General features: G+C 41.0%; 3 protein-coding genes across 10 annotated transcripts; 1 reads left to right on the top strand and 2 right to left on the bottom strand.

Annotated features, from left to right (window-relative positions):
- Positions 1-2,722: 2,722 nt before the first annotated feature.
- TMEM50A (transmembrane protein 50A) lies at positions 2,723-9,760 on the bottom strand. Of its 5 annotated transcripts, XM_030539219.1 has the most exons (8): positions 9,608-9,760; positions 8,332-8,337; positions 8,109-8,222; positions 7,207-7,319; positions 6,564-6,631; positions 5,417-5,509; positions 4,194-4,254; positions 2,723-3,340 (listed from the first exon to the last, which is right to left on the bottom strand). In XM_030539219.1, exons 3-8 carry the CDS (start codon positions 8,199-8,201, stop codon positions 3,295-3,297), a joined length of 474 nt encoding a protein of 157 aa, XP_030395079.1. In that variant the 5' UTR covers positions 8,202-8,222; positions 8,332-8,337; positions 9,608-9,760; the 3' UTR covers positions 2,723-3,294. The 5 variants fall into 5 exon arrangements, with proteins under 5 accessions (XP_030395079.1, XP_030395080.1, XP_030395081.1 ...); XM_030539220.1 differs by lacking the exon at positions 8,332-8,337 and having other exon boundaries at positions 8,109-8,220; positions 9,631-9,760; XM_030539221.1 differs by lacking the exon at positions 8,332-8,337 and having other exon boundaries at positions 8,109-8,220; positions 9,651-9,760.
- Positions 9,761-9,957: 197 nt separating this feature from the next.
- RSRP1 (arginine and serine rich protein 1) lies at positions 9,958-16,447 on the top strand. Of its 4 annotated transcripts, none has more exons than XM_030539214.1 (6): positions 9,958-10,008; positions 10,541-10,599; positions 11,857-12,483; positions 12,850-12,995; positions 14,218-14,301; positions 15,182-16,447. In XM_030539214.1, exons 3-6 carry the CDS (start codon positions 11,928-11,930, stop codon positions 15,356-15,358), a joined length of 963 nt encoding a protein of 320 aa, XP_030395074.1. In that variant the 5' UTR covers positions 9,958-10,008; positions 10,541-10,599; positions 11,857-11,927; the 3' UTR covers positions 15,359-16,447. The 4 variants fall into 4 exon arrangements, with proteins under 4 accessions (XP_030395074.1, XP_030395071.1, XP_030395072.1 ...); XM_030539211.1 differs by lacking the exon at positions 9,958-10,008 and adding an exon at positions 10,015-10,296; XM_030539212.1 differs by lacking the exons at positions 9,958-10,008; positions 14,218-14,301; positions 15,182-16,447 and adding exons at positions 10,015-10,296; positions 13,813-13,956.
- A 2,367-nt stretch (positions 16,448-18,814) lies between these two features.
- On the bottom strand, positions 18,815-23,480 carry SYF2 (SYF2 pre-mRNA splicing factor). The gene is made up of 7 exons (XM_030539216.1): positions 23,375-23,480; positions 22,948-23,058; positions 21,643-21,768; positions 21,151-21,268; positions 20,926-21,016; positions 20,481-20,579; positions 18,815-19,353 (listed from the first exon to the last, which is right to left on the bottom strand). Exons 1-7 carry the CDS (start codon positions 23,408-23,410, stop codon positions 19,188-19,190), a joined length of 747 nt encoding a protein of 248 aa, XP_030395076.1. The 5' UTR covers positions 23,411-23,480; the 3' UTR covers positions 18,815-19,187.
- Between the last annotated feature and the right edge of the window lie 682 nt (positions 23,481-24,162).

The following is a 24,162-nucleotide window of genomic DNA, read 5'->3' as shown; positions in this document are numbered from 1 at the left end:
GAAAATACAAAGGGGCCAAATTCATCCTTACTACAGCTACAGAACTTTAAAACTTGGCCTGTTTAAGTATTCAATAATGAAATCTTTTAAAAAGTCCTTAAAGTATAAGATCAAGGTGTTATCTGCTCACAAGATAAATACATTAGTTCACCATTGCAATGATAATCTTAATTCTTGATTAAATTTGGATTATAAAACTAAATCCATTTATAAGTGTTTCTCATCTCTGAAAGAATTAAGGTTAACAGACTTTGTCCTCTACAGACAGGGCATTTAACTCTATCAGTGCTTCTGATAGATATTAGGAGTCATAGGAGGTATTGAGGGACTACTATGAGAAGTTAGCTGAGTGACAAATTAAGTCTTTGTAAAGTAGTTAGGGGAGAGAACTATATACACTCTTACTCAATGGAGTAACTTAACCGAGTACAACTTTGTTAGTAGCTGGAGAACCGTTAAGGCTTCTTTTTACACCATAAAGAAAAATGTGGCAGTTTCTTTCCTTGAAAACCTCTGTTGGTGTAGCCCAGGAGTGGGCAACCTATGGTGAGCTGATTTTCAGTGGCACTCACACTGCTCGGCTCCTGGCTACCGGTCCGGGGGGCTCTGCATTTTAATTTAATTTTAAATGAAGCTTCTTAAACATTTTAAAAACTTTATTTACTTTACATAACAATAGTTTAGTTATATATTATAGACTTATAGAAAGACCTTCTTAAAATGTATTACTGACATGTGAAAGCTTAAATTAGAGTGAATAAATGGAAACACAGCATACCACTTCTGAAAGGTTGTGGACACCTGACTCCTGCCTCTTCAACCTCAGAGCTGCACTAGATCAGCATTTCTCAGTTATTCCTTGGGGCATTGCTTCTGTTTGGTTTATTGATAGTGGATTGAGAATACTCATGGCCCAAAGCATTTGACAGCCTCCATCCTGATTCACTCTGGAATGCTCTGAAGTGTAATGATATGCCAACAAAAACAGCATCATCAAGGCTGTGTGTCAAGGTATGACTTGAGCAGTTAAAGTAAATGCAGACTTGAGTGAATGGTTTAACAAACACTCATGTTAAACAAGAATGCATTCTCTCACCTCTCTTTGGCATTGTAATTATGAGGAAAAAGTATTAAACCACACGATGCCTGACTATAGCAGTACACTAGAAGAATTAGATTTTGCTGCTGCTATTGCATCAGTTGAACTGTCATTTCAAAAAGCTAAGACCAAAAGATTGTTCAGCATTATAAGGAAGTTAAGGTAAAAAATCAGTTATGAAAAAATAAATTAGAACCCCAGGAAAACTCTGGTATTACATTAGAAGGCAAAGAAGTACAAGAGGTGAGTCAGTTCACATACCTTGACAGTAACATGCATATATCCAGAAAGAACTAAGACTCAAACTGGCAAGGCAGCAAGTACCTTTACCAACTTAAACAAGATTTGGTCATCAAAACTCAATGATTAAAGATGAAACTATGTGAATATTCAACTGAAACATATATATGCAAAAGCTAAAAAACCCACCAGAACTATAGGCAGATATCTAAATGTCTTTGTGATTCATGAAAATACTAGGTATTAAATGGAATGAATTTGTAAACAAATGCTGAGATTCATCAGAAAGTTCAACAACCTGTTATCCAAGAATTATATAGAAAGGAAGATGGTAGTATCTGGCAGAAGGTGGTAAAAACCAGGCCAGAGCATTTGCCACAGCAGGCCTGCCCCTGGGCAGCTGGAGGAATATGTCATAGGAACCAACAACTAGAATCCCTTGATCAAACAATACTTAAAGTACCATAAATTCTCCCTTAATACAAAAAACACACAAAAGTAGCCTTGAATAGACAGGGATTCTGAAGCCTTGTTTGTGCCTTAAACAACATCTGAAGGCGCCAGAAACACCTGCACAACCTAAGGGAACCATAAAGTAAGAATTGGGTCAGATAATGGCTGCTTGACAAACCTCTCCCTGAAGGATGTGCTTGGGCTGTTTGAAAAGCTATTGTGTTTGAGAGTACTATTAGGCATTTTATTCTACTTCCTTGCATGGTAAATTGTATCTTGTACTCTGTTTCATGGACTAGTTATGCATCACTTAATAGCGCCAGGCACAATTTCAGACAAACAGTTTATTTGCCAAAAAAAATGCACTTTGTAGCCCTGAAACTATTTGTGAATTTGACACAAATTTGCCCAATAGTTTTGGCCAAAAGAAAATCTGAGGAGTGGTGGCAGCTGCCTCCCTTTTAACTTTTGGCCCAAGTTTTAGGCTACTCACCTGGAATGTCGGAGATGCAGGTTCACTTCCCCCTTAGGTGGTGCAGGGATTTGAACTTCCCTCTCTTATCTATCTGGAGAGTGTTCTGGCCAAGCTCCTGGATACTGATATCCTGGGGCAAGTCTCTCCTATTGGAGCTGTTGCACTTTTTATAAATAAATATAATCATAGGAACAGGGACTTAAACTGAGGTCTCTCCAGTCTCAGGTGCCTGTCCTAATCACCTAGATACAGAGTCATTCACTCTCTTCTTTCCCTATCCCAAAGACATTTTGATTTTTCAGGTATGACCTTGAATCAAACTCAACACCTCTCCCCCACAACCATTTATTGGTCCAGCTCTTGTTTAACACAAGGACTTAAAAAGCAAGTATCGATATTAACTATAACAGCATAAAGAGTACTGCTGCTAGAATAATGTGCATCTCTATGAACTCTTACACACCAATAACTATTTTTATTGTAAATTTTTGAACAGTCTTAGTATGACTGGTCCAATATTTTCACATAAAAACAAAATGAGGCAGTGTAATATACATTGTGAAAAAGTGCCACACAGTTCTGAAATCCAAGATATGTTTATATTGTTCAATTATCAGATACAGGAAATACCATGTTGTAATAAATAAGTATAAAAAGTTTTAAAAGTACTTTTAATTGCAGTTTTAGACCTCAGATACAGTGCAGGATGTTTGGTTAAATACAGCCATCATTCCTCTATAGTTATTTGTAAAACATATCACAAGAATGTCTTCCATGGTTACACTTTCCCTATTAGTTTTACATTTCAGTCAAATACACTTGAACACAAAACCAACATCTAAGAACAGTAAAAAAGTTAAACAGAACAGAAAATGGAAATTTTATTGCCTCCTGATTTTATATTTTACTTTTTATCCTCAGAAATAATTATGAGCTAACATTTACAAAATCGTATTGCCAAAAAAAAAAAAAATCAGGTGTGTGCTGTAAAAAAATCATAGAGCTTGATTCACTTCTGTGGACATATTCACTGCCACAAGTCTTCAGTGCGGCCAAATTTAAAGACCAGCCCTCTGTTTAAAAATAAAACAAACAGGAATAAATACATAAAGTTATTGCAAAGAATACAAGGGCCATCAACTTCCAAGGAAGCAGTTCAGATTTCCCAGTTTTGGGAGATAAAATTTCAGATAAACCAGACTTTTGTAGTCAGTAAATGTTGGTTCTGATCCTGCAAGCAGATCCCTATAGGAAGATCCCTGATCCCCACTGACATCACTGGAGGTCTGTCCACGTGCATATCATTAAAAGATTTGAGGGTGGAGGTTGTCTTAGAAATAACAGTAACAGGGAATTATGAATAGATTAGGTATAAAATTAATGTTCAATGTGGGCCATTAAAACTAACTAGATTTAGTTTAGAGCAGTTGTTTTCAAACTTCTTAAGCTGCATGGCGCTTTCCAAATAATATAGTTTACTGCGTAACTCCATGTGAGATAGGCAGAGGTGACACATGAGAGGTGGGGTGCACATGAGGACACATGACACCCCCCCCCAGATTTCTGCCCTCCATTTAGTACCACCATCCAGGTTTTCAAACTGGGGGGTGCAAAGGAACGTTCAGGGGAGAGAGTGCAGAAAGGGAGTGACACCTCCACTCCCACTGCGCAGGGATGGCATCATCGCTCACCCTCCCGAATGTTCCTGCGTGCCCCACAGTTTGAAAACCTTTGATTCTGAGTCAACAACAGAAAGGAAATGTATACCAATATGGCTGCAGTTTTGATTGAAAGGAGATTATAAATTGATTAGATTGCCAAATCTTACTAAATAAAATGTGCTGTCCACCATTACAGGATTGTTCTCACGTACCACAGTTTGAAAACCACTAGTTTAGAAGGATAAACAAAGGAAAACAGGCTTACCCAAAAAAGATAAATGCATTCTGGAAAAAGACTGCTATTCCTGGGTACACTAGTGGTTTTTCTGACAAAAGAAAAGAGAATTTCCATCAGATTTTCAGAACTCTATTTTCTCAAAAAAATCCTTTTTCTCTCTTTCTGATACACCTCTACCTCAATATAACGCGACCCAATATAACATGAATTCGGATATAACGCAGTAAAGCAGTGCTCCGGGGAGGCGAGGCTGCGCACTCCAGCAGATCAAAGCATGGCTCATGGTTTTATTTGTTTATATTTTATAAAATGATCTTTTCTCCACATAAGGCCCAAACAGTATCATTTTCCAATTCCCTCAGGTTTCTCCAGGCTTCTTTACATGAGAAGTTATATCAAGTAAAGTGTAAATTTAAAACAATCATAGTTATACTGGTATGACCCCCTGTGCAGACACACCTGTTCTGGAATAAGAGGACCTTTTTCTAGTTTCATTTATGTCACTTTGGAAGTGGTTTAAGCTATGCTGGAAAAAGCTACTCTTATGCTGGAATGTATGTATCTGTGTATATATCTCCTCACTTTATGTTCCATTCTATGCATCCAAAGAAGTGGGCTGTAGCCCACAAAAGCTTATTCTCAAATAAATTTGTTAGTCTTTAAGGTGCCACAAGTACTCCTGTTCTTTTTGCGGATACAGACCAACACAGCGGCTACTCTGAAAGCTGGAATAAGAATGTCCACAAAGGGAGTTATACCAGCATGACTACACCAGTATAACTTCCTTTGTAGACACGCCCTCAGTTCTTAATGATGCTAACTCAAGGCTTAATGACACACAAGACATTTTAACAGTAACTTATACTTAAAAAATAACAAAAAAAAACCCCTGACACTTTGAAAAGTTTCTCTCATAAAATATTACCATTGGGAAAAGTTGAGTGAAAAAAGGAAGAGAAAGAGTTGCAAGAGGAAAAAGGAATTCAGAAAAGAGAAAAATAGAATACGATAAATACTGAAAGAAACACGGATGATAAGGAGGAAGACAGGAAAAGAGAAGCCAGAAAGTACAGATAGTGTGGGATGGGCCTGTTCCAGTTAGTCTGCTTAGGGCACCAAAAATATTAAAAAATAGACCTTCTTGGAGCTGATCCAGAAAGAGGTCACTTATTCATTCATTCATTCTCCATTTAAAATATTATTACAGTAAACCAAAGCAGGATGATATTAAGATCTGTATTGTATCCTACCTTTAACAACATAGCCTCCAAAGAGGATCCACATGGAAGCAATCAGAGATCCAAAAGCCATCATAAAACCAATGAACAGCCAGATGCGAGCACCTTATAAATACACATATATATTATGTGACTTTCAATCTGCTTGTTTCAAAACACTTTATACAGTATATCACATTTTTCAAGACTGAGACTAGCATTGTGTACAATATATAAATACACATCTTAAATCCATATTAAAAGAGCGGTTGCACGCAACTCAATTCTATCTGCTCTCATCCATGAGACAGCATAAATTACTACCATTGACATTTCAAAGAGCAATTAACATTATCTATAAAAATCTCATCTCTAAACTAAACTCTAATGGCAAGATACTCCCACCAGTGCACAACCTGACCTAACAGGCTTTGTGATGGAGAGGTCCTAGTTACCCAGGGTTGGCGGTGTAATGAAATCCTCACTGCAGAATAGCAGCGGAATCACACTAAGGCCACTATTGCATCTCCAGGGCTGCACACACTCATAAGTGCTGTGCTCCCCTCCACAGGAAATATTTGCTCAGTGGTGCCAGGGCCTTGTGCTTCATCCTCTACAACGGGTGAAATTCAGTCACAATGCATATACAGAAGGTTAGAATAGCTGTTTATGGCATCGAGAGGATTTGAATTTGGATGCCACATAAACTTGCATTAAAGTCCTAGGCAGCAGGAGTCAAGAGTTACACAGCGATAATTTGGAAAATATAATAGCCAATTATTAACTTGTACAAAAGAGCCAAAATAATTACTGTTTGGTTATAAATGATTATTGGATTATGTCAGCTGGCAGAAGAATGAAACCAAACTCTACTACCATTCTTGCAAATTGTGTGGTAAAGATACAGTTATGTGAGTGATAGGCAAAACCAGTTGTGGAAACCAATAGGGCAGATTTAACAGGATCATGTAAAAAGGCTAGTTGTTCTCACACATCTCAAAAAAAAACGTTCACTGAAGTTTACACCTGGTAAAAAATGGTTAACAGTAGCAAGACAAGAAACATACAAATGTCACACTTTAAAATTTGCATTATAAATTAAACTACATCGATGCATTGTATTATAGGACAGACTATACAGCTATAGCTCTACGTATAATGTTATTTATAACATTTTTACCTGTTTGCCCAAGACAGCCTTCACTGTAACTGTCACCACGGACCTGTCCATTGGATACTGCATTGATCCTGCATGAATAAAACAGAATACAGTTGACAAATACAGGTGAAACTATACAGAAAATTCACATTTCTGAGTAATTTCTTCTATTTTCATGTACAAAAATGGTGACATCTTATTACTCTATAAATATTTTCTCCAACTGTTGCTCTGAAAAGGAGGGATAATTAATTTAGCAGCTCAAATTTGAAAAAAGCATTAAAGCATTTTGAAAAATATGAAGAATTATTAAATCTACACAATTAAAAAAAGCCATACCATTTAAAAAGAGGTCAATAGGATCCCATGTGAACATGGGGGTCTTCCTTTGTGTAAATTTATATCTGGGTGGTTCTCAATGCTGATTTGTGGCCTAAATCACTTGAAATGGCTAAAAAATACTCCACAGTGTAATCCATAATAACCTCTCACCCTTCAACATAGTAGAAATAATGTTCATTTAACTGCTGAACATAGGCCTATGTCATTAAACTAGGACTCTGGCAGTTTAGAATAAAAGTCTGCACTTAAAAAAAAATAATTAATTGCATGATGCAAGTTCTATAAAGTACGTTGGTTGTACTGGTAAAGAAATTACACCTACATTAGGAATGCAATAGTGGCTATAACTCCACAAGCATGGTATGAATGGTTGAAGTCTTCCATCTTAGGATATTTAACAGCTGCATCTATGATAATCCACCACCCTGTAAAAAACTATTTACAATACAACAACTTAAAATACAGACATGATTAAGTGCAACATCATTACAACGTTGCCTAGCAAAAATTAACATTAGTACCGTATATAAAGCCAATTTAGTTTTCATTAAAGTCAGTGGGGGTCGTCATTATACATGCAGCACTAAATTGGAAGAAACTGAAAAAAACTGAAGTAGCACATTCTTACAATTTCTAGAGAAAGATCATTTTACAATAGCCTCTTAAAAACATGAGGTGGTCTGATAGATCAGTTAGTCTAAAGTATGTCATTGTAATTCACTTAAATGAAGCCTGCTGTAAACTAACTTTGTGGTGCATCAAAAGTTCCTTGCATGGGGTAGAATAAAGGATGAAGTATGACACGGCAATGACTAAAGACCAGGCAAATTGTGGTAAGGCATAAATGTGCTAACTGATCAGCTCGTAGGGCTTTCTACAGTACCAAGAACTACCAAAAAATTGTGTTTTATACTGTCTGATGGTGTTAAAAAATGGTCTTACATATGTAGATTAGACCAAACTGAATTTTAGCATTGATCGTCACAGGACTGTAACATTATTTGGTCCTGCAGACCATTTCCTTAAGTAAACTAATCCTCTTCAGGATAACTTACTTTGAAGACGATCACAAAATATCCAATATGAGCTACCAGTGTGTAATACATTCACAAAGTGCCCTAACAGGTTGTTCTTTTTGTGTCTTAAGCAGTGATTTTCAGTACTGACTTGTTGCATACAGGCCAAAAGCACATATGAAATATAAAAATGGTTAGTTATACACACCAGCACACCAGCAGCAACTGATGCAATTGTATTTCGCTTTTCTCCCCAGTCAACACACTCTGAGCATCTCATGGTCTCAAGAAATCCAGACATTTTTCAGCTCTCTGAAAAACTAGAAGATGAAGCAATTTTTTTTCCCTCCCACAAAGAGCATCTTCTCATACTTCTATGAAACAAATGTAATGTGACAGAGTTGCTATAAAGATTATGAAGACTGTTAAAAGAGCTGGAAATCATCAGCATGTCAAAAACTGTCTTCTCATTAACCATGGCAATGGCCCTACACACAGTTGAACAAGGCAGGAGACAAAATGCAACTCTTCAGGGCAAAAGAGCAATTGCCCAAAATTGCTCTCTAGGGTCTTTCTGAGGGATAAGAATGAAACCACTATCAGGCAGACCAGTGAACTCCCTCAAGGGTTTGCAGTCAGGTTAACAAAACCTAACTATCAACAGTATCAGAGAGTGCTGACAAAATTCAGTATGGATCCCTGATCCTTATACATTGACAGAAGCTCATCTACCAATACAAACATTGGTCCTGTCCCTGAACTGATAAAAGACAGGGGATCTGACACACCTAGATAGGCACAGCGTGCCACACATTCTTAGATACTGGATGGGAAGATTATCAGTAATTATTTTAGATTATCAGCAACAAGTGATGTTTTGCTGAGTGATGACTGTGCCTCAGCTTCCTTTGTTCACTGCCCAGGAAATACTTGACTCCCAAGCACAGGCTGCAGCATGGGGCTTTCTGCATCCTGCGGCTGCCCATCGCTTTAGGAACTGCAGCTAGACAATGCTCTCACCATCCTTCTGCAGCTGTGGTAGGGCCTGCTGGCTGGCTGCACCTTCCCCCGCACAGCTGGGGAGAGGCAGCAGTGACCTGGGGCCTTGGCTCACATGCCCACAAAGCTCTGAGCCACAGTGGCGATCCTCCCCCCGCCCCAAGTTAATGTAGAGAATCACGCCGGTGCCAGTGGCGGACAGCTGCCCTCGGCAGACCCGGGGACCAGCAGCAGAGCTCCTGGTGCAGCCAACGGATGACAGCACAATATGCCAGTGTCTGGCGCCATAATATGGTCCCCCCGCACTCCTGCCAACCACTGTCTGCATGGGGATGACCAGTGGCCAGCGCCAGGGTGAGCAGGCCAGTGACAGACAACCCCCAGGGAGCCAGTGGCCAAGGACATGCGCGGCGGGGGGGGGCGCCAGGGGCTTGTCTAGCCCAGCAGTCAGTGCCAAACAGCACAGCCCTCAGAGTAGCCAATGGCGAGCAAGCAGCCTATGGGCACCCCCGGGCCCCCAGCCCAGTCCCGGGGGGAGGGGTGTCCATGGGGCGCTCTGGGGACCCCCAGCGGTCCCCACTTACCCCAGCGCGTGGGCAGGAAGAAGGTGCAGCCGTTGGCTCGGCGGCTGGCAGCGCGCGCTCTTTTCTCCCTCAGCCGGGACCCGCCGCCGCCGCCGCCCCCCCCCTCAACGCAATAAACAAACAACCGGGACCCGGATGGAGGAGAACCTAGAAAGACGTCACAGCACCTCGACCGCCGTCTATCACACCGCGCATGCGCACCCGCCAGCCCTGATCAGGTGTGTGACCATCACACGCTCAGCGGGAGGAACAGGAACGCCATATGCTACCCCTCCCTCCACCCCCCGCATGCGCTGTAAAAGCTAGCAACGCGAAGGGGAAGATTTTTCTTGCGCATGCGCCCCCAGGATATGGTACGTAGGAGGGTCGGGGAAGGCAGTACTCCCAATGCGCGGGCGTTTCTAGTTGACGCATGCGCTTCAGGTTCTTCTGGCCTAGGTGGGGGAGAAAGTTCTCGTCCCGCTCGCGCCTGCGCCCTGCTCTCCAGGTTACGTAACTGGGTGGTGGTTCTCGAACCTTCGCAGGGTGGGTTAGTCTGGCAGTTAGTTCGTTGCTGTTGAGGCGCCTACGCGCGGGGTGACTGGTCCGTAGCGGCTCGCGCGCCCTCGCTCTCCGCTCGCGCTGAGAGGCGGATCGGGCTTGTGCCCCTGAGGGGAGGCTGGGCCGCGAAAAGCAGTTCGGGTTCCCAGCGCTCGGTGTGGGGAGGCGGCTGTGCTGGGCCGCTATGGCGGTGACCCAGGAAACAGGGCTGTCCCCACAGGCGCCGCCACAGGCCCAGGATCCGTGTGGGGGAGACCAGGCCACCTGGAGCCAGTGAGTTCCGAGGGAGGGGCGGCGTCGAAGGGATGCTTGTGCCGGGGGACGGCGGGAGTGGGGGTTTGGGGGGGGCTCGGCCCGCGCCGGGGGACGGCGGGTATTCTTGGGGGGGGGGCTCGGCTCGCGCCGGGGGATGGCGGGTATTCGGGGGGGGGGGCTCGGCCCACGGCGGGTATGGGAGGGGGGGCTCGGCTCGCGCCGGGGGGTGACTAACGTTCGTTGACACTCCCGTCTCTTGCAGGAGCCCCCGGGTGGTGCCTCACGGGAGCCAGGAGCAGGGAAGTCCCGCGGCCCCCAGCGGTAAGTGCCTGTGGACGGGCTCTCCTTTCACCTCACAGGTAGCTCGGCTCGTTTCCTGGTCCGTAGTGCGGTTGTTCTCTCTCTGCGCACTAGCCTCTGTCGTTTCACCGACTGTGACTACCCAGTTTGGGCCAGCGCTGGTACCTTGCTCCTTGCCAACGGATGCACCCAAGGCAGGCAGTGGAGCAGGGCGGCTTTGCTGGCAGGTGCACTGTGTCTGTGTTCTGTACAATGCAGAGAACTTGTTGGCGCTTGAAGATACGCCGTTCTCTGTAGACAGCACTAGGCACAGTGAGCTTAGCTTTCCTGATTTCGGTGTGTCCTGTTCCGGGACTTGTGAGCTTGGCATTTATTTAAAGGCAAGGTGGGATATGCAAACTCAGATTTTCATCTCTATATGTATAGTAAAGGAAATCAATATAATTGACATTAAAAATGTCATGCTTATCAGTAATATATTCCAGAAAGTCTAAGATTGCTGTATAACATCTGTATGCGGTGAACATTAAATACAAATGCCAGGCTTGAATAGAGTTCCTTTAATCAGAAGACTGTGGTACAGTCATATCCAAGAAGGGATTTGGAAGGTGGAGATAGAGAAGAATTTATTCCCTAGAATGCAGTACCATTTTAATAACTGTAAAACGAAAATGGCTGCTGATACTTGGTGGTGGCCATCTTAGCTATTCGTATTTAGTATTTTAAATTTTCCAGTAAGAAATACTATCACATTTCTGGTGTTTGGCATATGAATTGATCTGTTTATTGGCATTACATTCATGACAGTACAGTTGACTGTAGTCAGCTTCTTTCAGAAGAAACTGTTATTTCACAACAGAAATGCTTTTCTTTCATTTAAAATGGTCCCTTGTGCAGATGTCCCAGCAAACTGTATGACTTGAAAACTGAAAATAATGAAAATATGCACTTCATTAGCCTTAATACCATGTAAATTGTCTGCATGTGCAGATATATTTGCATATCAGCAGTATGCTTTTGAGAGAGAATTTGGCCACATTCTGAAACCATTAATTTATGAGAAGTGTGTGTGATTAAAGCCAGGAAGAAAGTGACTAAAAGGAAAAAGTAGAAACAGTAAATAGAACTGTCTAGGGCAGAAGGTAAAACTGCAAAATAGCTATTGAACTTTTCAATTGTCTACTATACTCACAAAACTTAGGATAGCTACACGTTTCAAGTTGACCTTGGTTTGTGTTGGCAAAGAATAAATCATAAATCAATTTTTTTTCTAAACAGGAACTGAAACTGGATGTTCTAGAACATCAGTCAAAACAGATACAATTTCTAAAGACACTGTCACAGAAAAAATGCAGGCAAACAAAAAGACAGAGGATATGACAAATTTCATGGATGATTTAACTCTAAGCTCACCAAAAGAGAGAGATTTTCGCTCAAAGTCCAAAACTAGTCGGGGCAGATCATCTTCAAGATCATCTAGCAGATCATCTTGCAGTTCACGATCCAGTTCAAGCACTTCTTCAACTTCCTCAAGGAGTTGGAGCAGATCTAGAAGCAGATCAAGATCACGAGCGAGAAGAAATGTTTCCAGAAGGTATAGAAGATACTCAAGATCATGTTCCAGAAGTCGGTCAAGATCATGTAGCCTTCGATACAGAGGAAGGTACCATCCTAGAACCTACAGGAGATACCACCGTTCTCCTCCAAGGTATAGGTCACGCAGCAGGTCCCGGTCTCGTGGAAGACCATATTATAGAAGATACTTTTCAAGAAGCAGATCACGATCAAGAGGCCGAAGATACTATGGATTTGGGAGAACCATATACCCTGAGGCTTACAGAAGTTGGAGAAGCAGATCAAGAACAAGATCTCGTAGCAGAACACCTCTGCGCTTAAGTGAAAAAGGTATTTGCATTCAGCAGTAGCAGCATATCTGCTTCGTAACGTGGGTGGGAAGGAATAGAACTCAAGACTGACTCATTTGTAGACTTTTCCTGTTAGATTTATATAGAATTTTAAAATTTGGGGGTGTAGCTTTGTCTTAAATGTCAACTGAGAATCTGATTTGGATTGCTTACCTGTGTACATCTTGTAATTGACATCTTTATAAACTTCAGTTTAAAGGGGGTGGTATCTCTCTAAATTTACACTAGTTTGGGAACATACTTTTTCCAGGGTGAGCTGACTTTGCACTGGACTCATTGTTTCTTTTTGGATGAGTCAGTATGCCATGATTACTGTTACAGAAGATGTTTCTTCTTTTTTATATAGATAGGAGGGAACTCTTAGAAATTGCAAAGGCTAATGCTGCAAAAGCCCTGGGAACAGATAACATAGTCTTGCCAGCTAGCTTGCGAGTCTGCAGCCTATCCAAAGAGACAAATGGTGGAAAATGCAGAAGTGAAGATTCTACTGAGGTAATTATAAACTGGAGTAATCTTGATTTAAAGGTAAACTTTTTTTCAAAACTACACTACTGATATGAAATGTATGAAAAGCTGTGCTAGCCTTAATTTTTCATTGCGAAGTTTCTTTACATTTTTGAATACTAATTTTATTATGAAACAAAACATCCAAGTTTTTAAACTTGCCGAAAACCTTTTGTAGACCTGCCAAAGCTGGAAGAGTACCTTAGAATCTTAGATGGTGGCTCTTGTTGTTTGCCTACCAGCTTTCCAGTAGTGATATGTGAGGAAGGAGAGAGAATTGTCAAGCCTAATAAGGAAGTGCCCATTATGTTGGCTTATCTTTTGCCTGAGAACAATTAAAGGCTTATTTGCTAAAGCCTGTTTAATAGGCGTTTGTAGAGATTAATCTTTGTGCTTGATAACTGCCATATAGCCTTTTCATATGCATCAGATTGTTCCCAGAAATCCCATGCCCTGACCCCAAATGCATTTTACATACTATATTTCTGTCTTATAGAAATCATGAATATGGTCTCCAGACATTGATGAAGAAAATCTGGTGGTAATTAAGGAACTTGTGGGTTCTAGCTGCTGTGAATTAGAGGAGGGAAAAGAGAACTTAATCAGGTTAAACTAGTTTTGCACTAGAAAGCTGTTAATGTTTGTTACATCTGGTCAAATGCACACCTACAATGGTAATGACATAGCAGTAGCTTATACCAAACTTGTATTTCAAAATGAAAGAAAGTAAACTTAGTAAGGGTTTCTTGGACTACTAAATAAATGGCACAGGTGTCCCTTTCATAATATATGTAATATATTCCAGATGTTGAGAGATTACAGAAGAAGAGGCCTGCATCACTTGCAGATAAGTTTATTGTCCTTCTCCAAAGCTCTGCAGGGCGGATATGCAGAGTTTATACACAACTTGCTGTAACATTCCATTTCAATTTATGAAGTCCATGCTTAATGAATTCCGTAGTTAAAGCTAAAACATGGGCATGGATATAAGGTTGTACATTTGACACAATTATGTTGATAGAAATACTAAACATTCCCAAGTTGAGTTTTCAACACTGATCTGTATGTGCATTCTAGTACTTTACAGTTTAAAGCCATTATTGATCTAAATAGTTGAGACAAAACTTGTACTAGAATATTCATACTCTAGTGAGTTTCCTTAATTCACATAGAATGTGACCCTGTTTAAACTGTGTGCCTTCTCCTCTAGCAATCCAGAAGACTAACAGAAGACTTAACCAAAAGTGGAACTGAGGGAGCTCCTGTAATGAAAAGCTTATCTTTCAGCCCTAATGTAAGTGCATATTTCTAAGATAGGTGAAAGAATAAGTTGGAAATCAGTATTTCCTATGCAGTATGTTCTACCTAACCTTGGAAGTCAGTTGAGTTCAATTTACTACCCTCTTTAGTAGCCCTCCATGTATAATATAGTTAAGTAATTCAAGAGAAATGTGGAGTGTAGGGATATAATTACTGAGGCCTGCTCTACACTAGGGAGTGCGATCAACCTAAGATATACAGCTTCAGCTATGCTATTTTCATAGCTGAAGCTGTATATCTCAGGTTGACTTGCCTTGCATCCTCATGGGACACAGTCAACTGCTGCTGCTCCCCCATCGACTCCACTTCTGCGTCTCGCCATGGTGGAGTACAGGAGTCAACGGCTATCGGGGATTGCTCTATCGCATATACATGAGATGGATCTATTGGGGATTGATTTATCACATCACTACCCGCTGATCTGGCAGGTAGTGTAGACATACCCTGAGTTTAGGCTCTCCGGAGGCAAAAGCATTTAGAAGGAAGCAATAAATTTGTAAGCTGTAATGTTGTGGACCTTCAAACTTGTACAACTGGTCACTCAAGTAACCAGAAGTTGGTGAAAAGCAAGTCGGGCTTCCTTAAATCTGGATTATATAGCAAGCATCATTCTCATCGTCATAAATACAAAGCCTTGTTAAAACGGCAATTTAAAATTACAAGTGCAAGCTTCAGTGAAGCTTTTTTTTTCTCTGCCCGTGTGTATTGATTTCAGTGTTCTTGGATTTATCCTAAAAAAATGGTTTTCATAAACTACAAATAGTCTTGCAAAGCTGTAGGTAACAATTGTGGACACTTTTCATATTTCACTCTTAAAAAAAGTATATTCTAACAAGTAACTCTTTTTCCCCCAGAACACAATGGCAAAGCCAGTACTCCAGAAACCAGGAAGTCTCTCTGTTAAAGAGACAGCCATATCCTTGGTTAAAGAAGATACAAAGAGAAATCCCTATGGGCAGTGGGTTCCAATGAAAGAGGAAAACAGCTTATTTAACTTTTCACCTAAAAGCGCACCCTTCAGAGCACGCTAGCACCTTTCACTCACTGCCCTGTGAACTATTGGCATTATGCATTACTTCCAGAAATGAGGCCTGAAATCCTCTTATCTGGTTGAAAATTTTTGTTAAGTATTTAAAGATGTTAATTTTGATAGATTTTTTTTCCAGATCTGAAAACGCAGCACAATGGCCCGGAAACCACAAGTGGGAATCTTAGGTACATATTTGTAAATACTTTTTTGTATCACTAGAATGGAGTAGAAATTACAGGTGGGTAACTTCTTCTCAATGTTACTTTAGCAGCTACTGTTCTGAACAGTTGTAATGCATTGTTTAAGTAAAACCTGTGTTTTGTTCTTTAAGGCCCTATATAATTCAGTTGAACTGTGAAGTTGCCCTCTTGTTTCTAGTCTGAGCTCTGTAGGTATAAATTGGCATTATGCAATTAGCTTTGAGTGAATGGTGAAGTACTAAAGAGCAAATAGGAAATAATCAGATGCTCTCAATAGACTTCAGATGTTGGAGCAACTTGATTTCAAGTTGAAAATGTTAAGTGCATATCCTGCTCTGAGTGATTCTCTGGAATACACTTTCTTATATCTCTCTGCAGATGTTTGCGTTACAATTGTATGATTGCCGTGCAGGAATCCTTACTCAGTTATGGCCCAGTCCTGCATGTTTAATCTTAAGGAATCAGTCCCACTATATGTTGCTTTCTATTTGGACTTCTAAAATTGACACTTAAAACTTAATCACAGTTCTTCTTGTTGGTGATAAATCTTTAAAACAAGTCTTGACTAAATCACCACTACTCAGATCTAAAATAGTAATCATAAAATTTACTCAGATCCCCTGGACTTCAAAGTAGTAAGGATATATTGATGTGAGGAAGTTTACATTTATCTTAATTTGTTTCCAGTCCTGATCCTATACCAGTGATCTACATGTGCCAGCTTGACATTTGAAGCATTGATGTATAAAGTGTGATATCAAGTAATACTTCCTAGGGCTTATAGGTATTTCATAGCATTTACTGTAATTTTTGGGAGAAGGAAGATAAGGGGGGACTGACTAAACTTGAATTCATGTAAAAGGTTTGCACAATAAAATTTGTATTGAATATTCTGGTGTGGAAATTTTTTTTTTTTTAAAGTACTTTCCCTAAGTAGTAGTAGCTGTTGCTTTATCTAGGCAGTGCAAACAAGTTTGTAGTCTTAGTTGCATTTCCCTTGGCTGATCAGTGCTCAGTCTATGGAAAGACGAGTGTTTATACAAGGAGAAATATCCCAGTACCGTTGTCTTGGTTGGGGAAGAAATATCTTCAACAAAAAATACCAGTTCAGTATGGAACGAAACAGGATGCTGTCACTCACATGCTACAGTGAATAGCCAGAGAAAAGAGTGCTTAATTTCTGCATACGTTGTGGGGAGGAGCAGCTTTACTGGACCTCCCACCTGTGGAAGCCACAGAAATAGAGAATTCAGAATGTAAGAACAATGGCAAAATCAGTCATTGCTTTAAAGTTGTGCAACTTAATACAGGCTATAATCTTTCTAGGAGGTCAGACTAGGTAATTTTGGCCTCCAGTCAATTTTTAAAACAAGCCAAAAGTAGTAAGGTGAAAACTTGGTTTTTGCTAAACTTGGTGTTCAGCCTATCTACTGCTGTGAAGGCAGAACTAATAATGCATTTTAAAAAAATGCTTAGCCAGTGCTGCAGTGTGGCCTAAAGGAGTGTGAATGGGGAGCATTGCTAAAGTACTGCAGTGTAAACATGTCGTTTGCACAGGGGCAACTTAAAGGGCCCCATACGTTCATGTCTTCAGTGTCCACGGGGGATTTTAGCATAGTATTAGTGAGCACTGCACTGTAACCTAAAAGTTGTATGAATAGCAGTACTCATTAAAGTGCTGAACTGTAACTCCCCCTGTGAGTACTAAAGATGTGATCTTTAAATTCATATGGTGGGGGTGGGGGGTTAGTGCAGCATTTTAGGGAGTGCTGCTATTCACACCCCGTTAGGCAGAGGTAGTCTGTGGTTTTTTGGTCAAAGTCCAAACTCCAGAGAAACTTACAGCACTGTGTAGATTTGCCCACTACCTACTCTAGGTGTACCGAAAAAACCCTCTTAAGAGCAACACTTGAACCTAGCACCCTCAAAGTTTAAGCGTTTTTCCCCCTCTTGTGGGAATTTATTGGTCATCAGCCTTTTCTAACTACAATAGAATGGTGAAAAGCAGAGGAAAAAGTGGGTGGATTGCTCCACTGCTGTGTAGTATGTTTATAATAAATGAGGCAGCATTTGGAAACAGTTCAGTTCCTCATAAGGGGTTACTGTAGTCACTTATCTCCCCTCTTTTTTTGGAGGGGGGGGGAGTCTCTTGTGATTGCAGCTAGAGCTATAAACTCTGCACCTGATGCTCTGCCTTAGAAACATCCACTGAGGAATGTAGCTGCTGAAAATGATCCAGGCACACACAGGCCTTGTCTAGCCTAGAAAGTTATTTTTGCTCCATAACTTAAATCCGTTCCCTATGCAAAACAAGCTTTGCAAGCAAAAGGTCTTTCTGGGATATAACTGCACAGGAAGGGGCTGATAGTAAAAGTACAGAGCAACCATAAGGGCTCAACCAGCACCAACCTTTTGCTGATTAATGGTATTTTCTCAAGCCCTCTGTTCCATATTCTACTACAGGTTCCTCAACACTAAGGTTAGAGTTTAGGTTCCCTCAGGTCTAGAGGTGAATTGGACCCTGATATTTCCCATACCATGGACCTACATTCCCCAAACTTTGCCCCTTCATGTTTGCAAGAACAGTATCCAAAAGGTAATTTGAGTGTAAATCAACATCTCAGTTTAGACAACCTCAGACAGGTCAAACCTGCAGCTTATTTGAAACATGACTGTACAAATGCTATTATATAATACAAACTTAAAATAGAGTTTTGTCTGAAACAGCCACTCTGGCAAGTAGCAGATTTCCAGTATCTTGTTGCAGAGTACACAGTCTTACCTCTAGAGCTGCCCTTCCCTTACCAAATTCTTTCCAAGTTCTGCTTCTGTTGAGCCAACAAGTCAAAAGAAACAGCCACCTCCCCCATAAGGATGTGAAGTCTTGCTGCTTTGGCAGCCTGCAAAGGTTTATACCTAGCTGAAGGGCTTTCTATATAGACAGCACATGCTCCCACATTTTAATTATAGTATGGTAGGTGAGAAGATACAATTTTAATTAGCTTTGGTCTTATAAAGATAAGGAAAAGTGCAAAGTTAAACTTGCCCTGTCTCTCACAGGAAAACTGGGAATATATCAATTTTAATGCAACTGTTAGACTATCAAAATTCAAGGTTACATATTTGTTCCACAATAAGGATATATTAATTGTCTGTTTTTTTACACTCTTACCAACTTCTCTTCCCCCCCCACCCCCAACCAACTTCCACATATTTACTACTAGTGTGGAAGAAACACCACAAAAAAGTCAAGCATGTAGTTGTGTTCATTTGTTTTTAATGGTCAACTACTTTACAGAATCTGAATCAAACAAAAACTACATTTATGTAACTGCAGGATATGATCTGAGTAACAATCCTTTTGAGATTTGCTAAATTTACAAAAACTAGCCACCATTAGAAGGGCAAGCTATGTACAGCTATAATACCCAATGTCATTCAAGCATCTGTGCAATACACATTGGATTTAAAAAAGGCTTTCATAAGTTTCATTTAATATTAAAAGTCTATGGCAAAATTTATATTTGCACAATTAGCATGTTGATACAGTTTTTAGGCCTTTCTGCAAAACATGCCTAGTTTATACTGAACAATTCCTTTTTAGAGTTGTGCCTCTTGGGATGTGAAAGATTAGACAGCTGTTCCTCTCTCCAAGTTCTGTTTAATTTCTGCTGTATATTTCCCATAGAACCTTTCTGCCTTCTTATTGAATTTGGCATTTCTCTCATTGATGTAATCAATATCCGCATCATCATTATAAGCACGTCGCCGACTGTATTTTTCACGTTTTTCAATTCTGTAAGAGAATTACATTTTCAGACCCCTGATGTACAGAAAACTAGTTATTAGAATGAATATTCCTATATCTGCAGTAAAAGCCACCACTACTAAAACTAAGTGGAAATTACATACACCACTGGATGTATTTCCTCAATGATTAAAATGATTGGTATTTGTATTGATTGCTTGTTTTGTTACCATTGGAAACTGCAGGTTAATAGAATGGGGGTTAGATGTTGCTTATGCCTGTACATGTAATTTTTCCCCTTTGGGGTCTAATCTTGCAGGATGCTGAACACCCTCAACTCCTATTATTGAGGACACTCAGCACCTAACAGAATTGGGCCATGAATATACTTGAATTTTTACACTTGCAAAGCTATATACTCACACAAAATGTGAAATCTAAGCATAAGTACGCAGAAAAAATTTAAAGCTTAAATTGTGGTTCTTAAAGTGAAATGAAGAGAAGAGTACCTACTTCAGTCAATCTTAGGTACTTGGTCAGAGAATATTAAAGTTGCTGTAGTTTTAAAGGAAATAAGTGGGGATACTGCTTTTTTCTATGATTAAGAGATGACAGGAGAAAAGTTGATGGGAAATTGCATCATTTTTGTTCCCATTATGATGAGAAAACACATTTTCCTTACATTTTATTGGAATCTGATGTCTAGTAACCATGCCCTATTATAGTCATCATGAACACTAACTTTGATTGAACAAATGTACATATTAGGATAAATATACCAAGGCATTCCATTATCCTTTTAGTCTTATAAAGTACAATTGTTGGACATCATTGATATTTTCTAACTGGCTACTGATTGGTGCCAGGATTTTGCTTCAAAATACTTTCTGATGTACCCAATGAAATTAACATGTAAAATAAAATATGCCTAGGCATCTATTGTGCAGCAACACGTTCTTCCAATGTGTACATAATTGTATAAAAATCCTGTATAGAGACTAGTGTACAGATTCATAAATAGGGCAGGCTATACTGACTTGTATACTTATATACATGTCTTTATGCAGAAACCACCAGACACAAATTATGCTCATACTACAGCAAACAAAATAGCAAAAGCACCGCATGTTATGAATGCAATGGTTTGAAGTAATTAGGACCATCTTATTACTTACTGTTTTTCAAGATCTGTTACCATTCTATCAACCCCTTCTTTACATGGTACATGAGTTCCATGAAGAAGACTGTTTGCTGTTGGATACAATTCTTCCCCGCTGAATGAGAGAGAGGTAAACATTAAAAATCAAACTTTGTCAAATTACTAATTTTTTGTACATAACAACTGTTTTATCAAAACAGAACAGGGACATGATAGAGAACATGAACTAGCATATTACAAGTTACACATCTACAGTATCATCCAGGATATAACTTATGGGACCATGACAGAAAGCCATTTGGATTGCAATGCACATAAAAGAATAGACAAGATGAAATGTTTGAATTACATGGACGGAAAATAATTTTCAGCCTTTTTAGAAACTAGTTCATCAAAACAATTCATATTTACAGGTAATGTCATTTAAAAAATACCTGGGTCTGCCAAAAAGAGAAACTTACTTTTCTTCTCTAAGCTTTTCATATTTTTCCATGTCAGGTTTGATCTGCTTGGTTAACCTCTGATACTGGCGCAACTGAGCAGCTGCATAATCTTTAGAATAAAATGGATTGCAATTAACAGAAGACCATTTCTGTGTGGCTCAAGTTTTAGTGAAAACATTTAAAAAGAAGATTAAATATTTGTATTCCCCTAGCCAAGCCCTGAAAAATAAATAAGCTGCTTACCTGAAAATCCTAGGTCTGGATTTTTTCTCTTCTTTTTCCTTTCCCATCTTTCTGCATCCTCAGCACTGATTTCTAGTAATTTCACCCGCTCGTAATCTTCTCCTTTAGCAGCACATTCCTAATATAAATACAAGCAATTCTTAAGTTTTAAAAGACTAACACAAAATCAGTAGACAAGATTAGTAGATGAGAGATTTTCCTAATTTTATTTACACTGTAAATTTGATAATACCAGACAGACAATCTCACCAAGGATCCCAGTCTGATGGTGGATGATTATATATAGCTACACACATCCAAGAAGATACAGTCTCTACCCAGGGGTACTAAACTGATCCTGCAGAGACTTATGCACATGCATAATGGAATGCACTACTGGTAGTTGTACTGAAGTCAGTGCAACTATTCACAGCACATAGTGTTAAAATCTTTGCAGGATAGTGTCCTAAAATGGAAGGTTATGGTTGCAATCAGCATTTACATCTGTTATACCTTCTTCTTTTCCTCAACCTTCAGTTCCCATTCCAGTCGAGCCTTTTTTGCTTCCCAGTTTGCAGGCAACTTAAGTCTTTTATCTTCTTCCACAACTTCCTGGTGATTTAGCTTGCGAGCTTCATTCTAGGAGTAAAAGTTTGTCACTGAATTCGCAGAAAATGGCAATATACAATCATACAAGTCAAAAAGCAGAAGCAGCCTATTAAATAATTTACTCCAACCACTTGTAGCGGCAGGTTCTCATATTCCCCCCCACTGAAAATGCATCAGTTATTAAAGTTTATGTTTAAAGTCAAAAGGGAAGGTACTGTATACCTGGGGTCAGGCGTGGGTTATGACAGATTACAAGTATCAGTTACAAGGTTCATGAGAAACATACATGACACGTAACCATCATAGAACTGGACTGGGGTGTGGGAGTTTTTAAAACATCAGTGGATATGTGGGCTTGGGTACGCCACCCATGGAATGTATTTAGAGTCCAAGTCAGTAGTGGTGTAGCGCATAAGTACATGGGTGGGGTGCGTCCCTTGGTTCGTCAGGGATGGAAGTGGGTTATTTCCCTGGCCGGCGGTCTCAATTACTCGACCCGGTACTGGCCGTGTCCCGTGATAAGCTCCATGTATATGTCTCTGCACCACCTGATTGTGTTGGACACCATGAGCTGTCTCATGAGCCGGGTGTAGCGTCAACTGACTCCGCACGCTCTCAGTACCAGCTCGTTGTGGGGGTCTACTGCACATGATTTTAGCCAAAAGGCTGGTACGTGATTAATCTAAACTTTGTGATTTCCACCCACTGATATTTAAATTCAAGCAGTTATTTTAGAAGAGTTTGAAATTACTTTTATCTCCCCTCGCCCCCAGTGAATTTTGTATAACAGAAAGTGACAAGATAAGTGTCCCATTGACCTTCTTGGCACACAGAAAAGGAACATTTAGAACATTTTGTAAAACTATCTTAGGTCTTCTGACAAAAGCATTTTTGTCTACTCTGAGAAAACCCGTATTGTCTCCCCCAGTATATGATTTTCCAGGTGAGAATTCAAAAGAATTAAATACTAGAATGTACTTTGGTTTGTGGAATTTTGCATGGGGATGATTAGGATTCCCCCTCCTCTCCCCTACCTTATAATTTAGAACTTTAAGGGCCTGTTACCTTTTTTGGTTTTAAAGGTACCTTCTTCAAATAATTGCTGCAAAAAGAAATCTGTGGCTCAGTTACCCCAAACTGCAAACAAAACCTGGCTATGAGCATAACTGGCCTACCGTCCTGGCCATTTGGCAGCACAGGCTATATTACCCTTTTCATATGGAGCTCTCTGAACTTCCTCAACCTCTCCTCCCTCTTCTGGGCAGCCAACTCCTCAGCTGCAGTGGGCACAGATTCTTCGTCGGAGCTGGCAGAAGAGGCCTAGAACAACAAACGTGAGTTATTTTATTTGATTTCAAAGAGGGAGGTTTGCATCCAGGGCTCGAGACCACAATGTTTTGAACCAGGGTATTAGAGACGGTGCCACCACCTCCCTCCAACCTACCCCCCGACTCTATCCCACACCTACCCTTCCCCCTCACCAGCCCACTCATTCCCCCAATACAGCCCCGACCCACAACAGCCTCCATCCCCAACGATATCCCCCCTCCCTCTCCAGACCACTCCCCTGTCTGCTCTACCCCCCACAGCGGCCTTCTCGCTCTCTAGCCCCTAGCCGCGCTGTCAGGCGCCTCACCCCTCCGCGCGGGGCGCCACCCCCTTCCGCCGCCATCCCCCCCGACGTAGTCAACACAAACAGGCAGCCCCCCGCTTAACTTCCGGCTTTCTCAAGTCACTTCCGGCCCACGCCCCACCCACGGAGGAAGTGACGTCGTGTCCTGCCCGAGGACTGCGTGCAATGCTAGAGCCCTCTGTCTGTGCTCAGAGCGCCCTCTGCAGGCAGGAGGGATTAAGGGCAGGGCAGGGGCTAGGCGGGCATGGACTGAAGCCAGGGATGGGAGGTGGTGGGAAGGGAGGAGGCAGAGCAGGAAAGAACCTAGGGACAGGGGGGGTGGAGACTCCCTCCCATGGTGTTCATAATGGCTGGAAGAGCTGTCCCCTGTTGGAGGGGTGACCCTGGCACTCCCAAACCAACCAGGGCGAGCCCCCCACACGTACGGGGGAAACGCGCCACCATCCAATCCCACGGCACCCTGTGAAGCTGGGCGCACCTCAACAGCGGCCGTCAGAACCGCAGGCCGCGCTTGGAAGTTTGGGCCTGGGAGACTTGTCCAAGGTCGCACAGCAAGGGAATGGGAGATCCAGGGCCAGAACTTGGCAATTCCTGCTCCAGCCCATTAGAGATGGAGTCTTGCTCCTAACCGATGCAATCAGCTGCCCAGACACGTCACACGTGAGGTCCTGCTTCCTTCTTGGGGAGCAGTGACTTTTGCATCTCATCAGCGGGTTTCTTCTTGCAGGCAGGTCCCTGTTGGAGATGGCAAATCAGATGTAGCACTGCACACACCCACCAGACAGCCTGAT

The sequence above is a fragment of the Gopherus evgoodei genome, chromosome 20, assembly GCF_007399415.2.
Source record: "Gopherus evgoodei ecotype Sinaloan lineage chromosome 20, rGopEvg1_v1.p, whole genome shotgun sequence".
Taxonomy (NCBI): domain Eukaryota; kingdom Metazoa; phylum Chordata; order Testudines; family Testudinidae; genus Gopherus; species Gopherus evgoodei.
This window is presented reverse-complemented; position numbering and strand designations above follow the sequence as displayed.

Coding starts and splice junctions, on each gene's coding strand:
- SYF2 (XM_030539216.1), bottom strand. CDS start 23,410: ATGGCGGCGGAAGGGGGTGGCGCCCCGCGCGGAGGG. Junction 23,059..23,374: donor GTGGCGCCCCGCGCGGAGGG/GTGAGGCGCCTG, acceptor TTGTTGTTCTAG/GCCTCTTCTGCCAGCTCCGA. Junction 19,354..20,480: donor GTAACAGATCTTGAAAAACA/GTAAGTAATAAG, acceptor ATTCTCTTACAG/AATTGAAAAACGTGAAAAAT.
- RSRP1 (XM_030539211.1), top strand. CDS start 10,208: ATGGCGGTGACCCAGGAAACAGGGCTGTCCCCACAGGCGCCGCCACAG. Junction 10,297..10,540: donor GACCAGGCCACCTGGAGCCA/GTGAGTTCCGAG, acceptor CGTCTCTTGCAG/GAGCCCCCGGGTGGTGCCTC. Junction 12,484..12,849: donor TCTGCGCTTAAGTGAAAAAG/GTATTTGCATTC, acceptor TTTTTTATATAG/ATAGGAGGGAACTCTTAGAA.
- TMEM50A (XM_030539219.1), bottom strand. CDS start 8,201: ATGTCTGGATTTCTTGAGACCATGAGATGCTCAGAGTGTGTTGACTGG. Junction 6,632..7,206: donor GCCACTATTGCATTCCTAAT/GTAGGTGTAATT, acceptor TTATTCATGCAG/GATCAATGCAGTATCCAATG. Junction 4,255..5,416: donor TGGAGGCTATGTTGTTAAAG/GTAGGATACAAT, acceptor TTCTTTTGTCAG/AAAAACCACTAGTGTACCCA.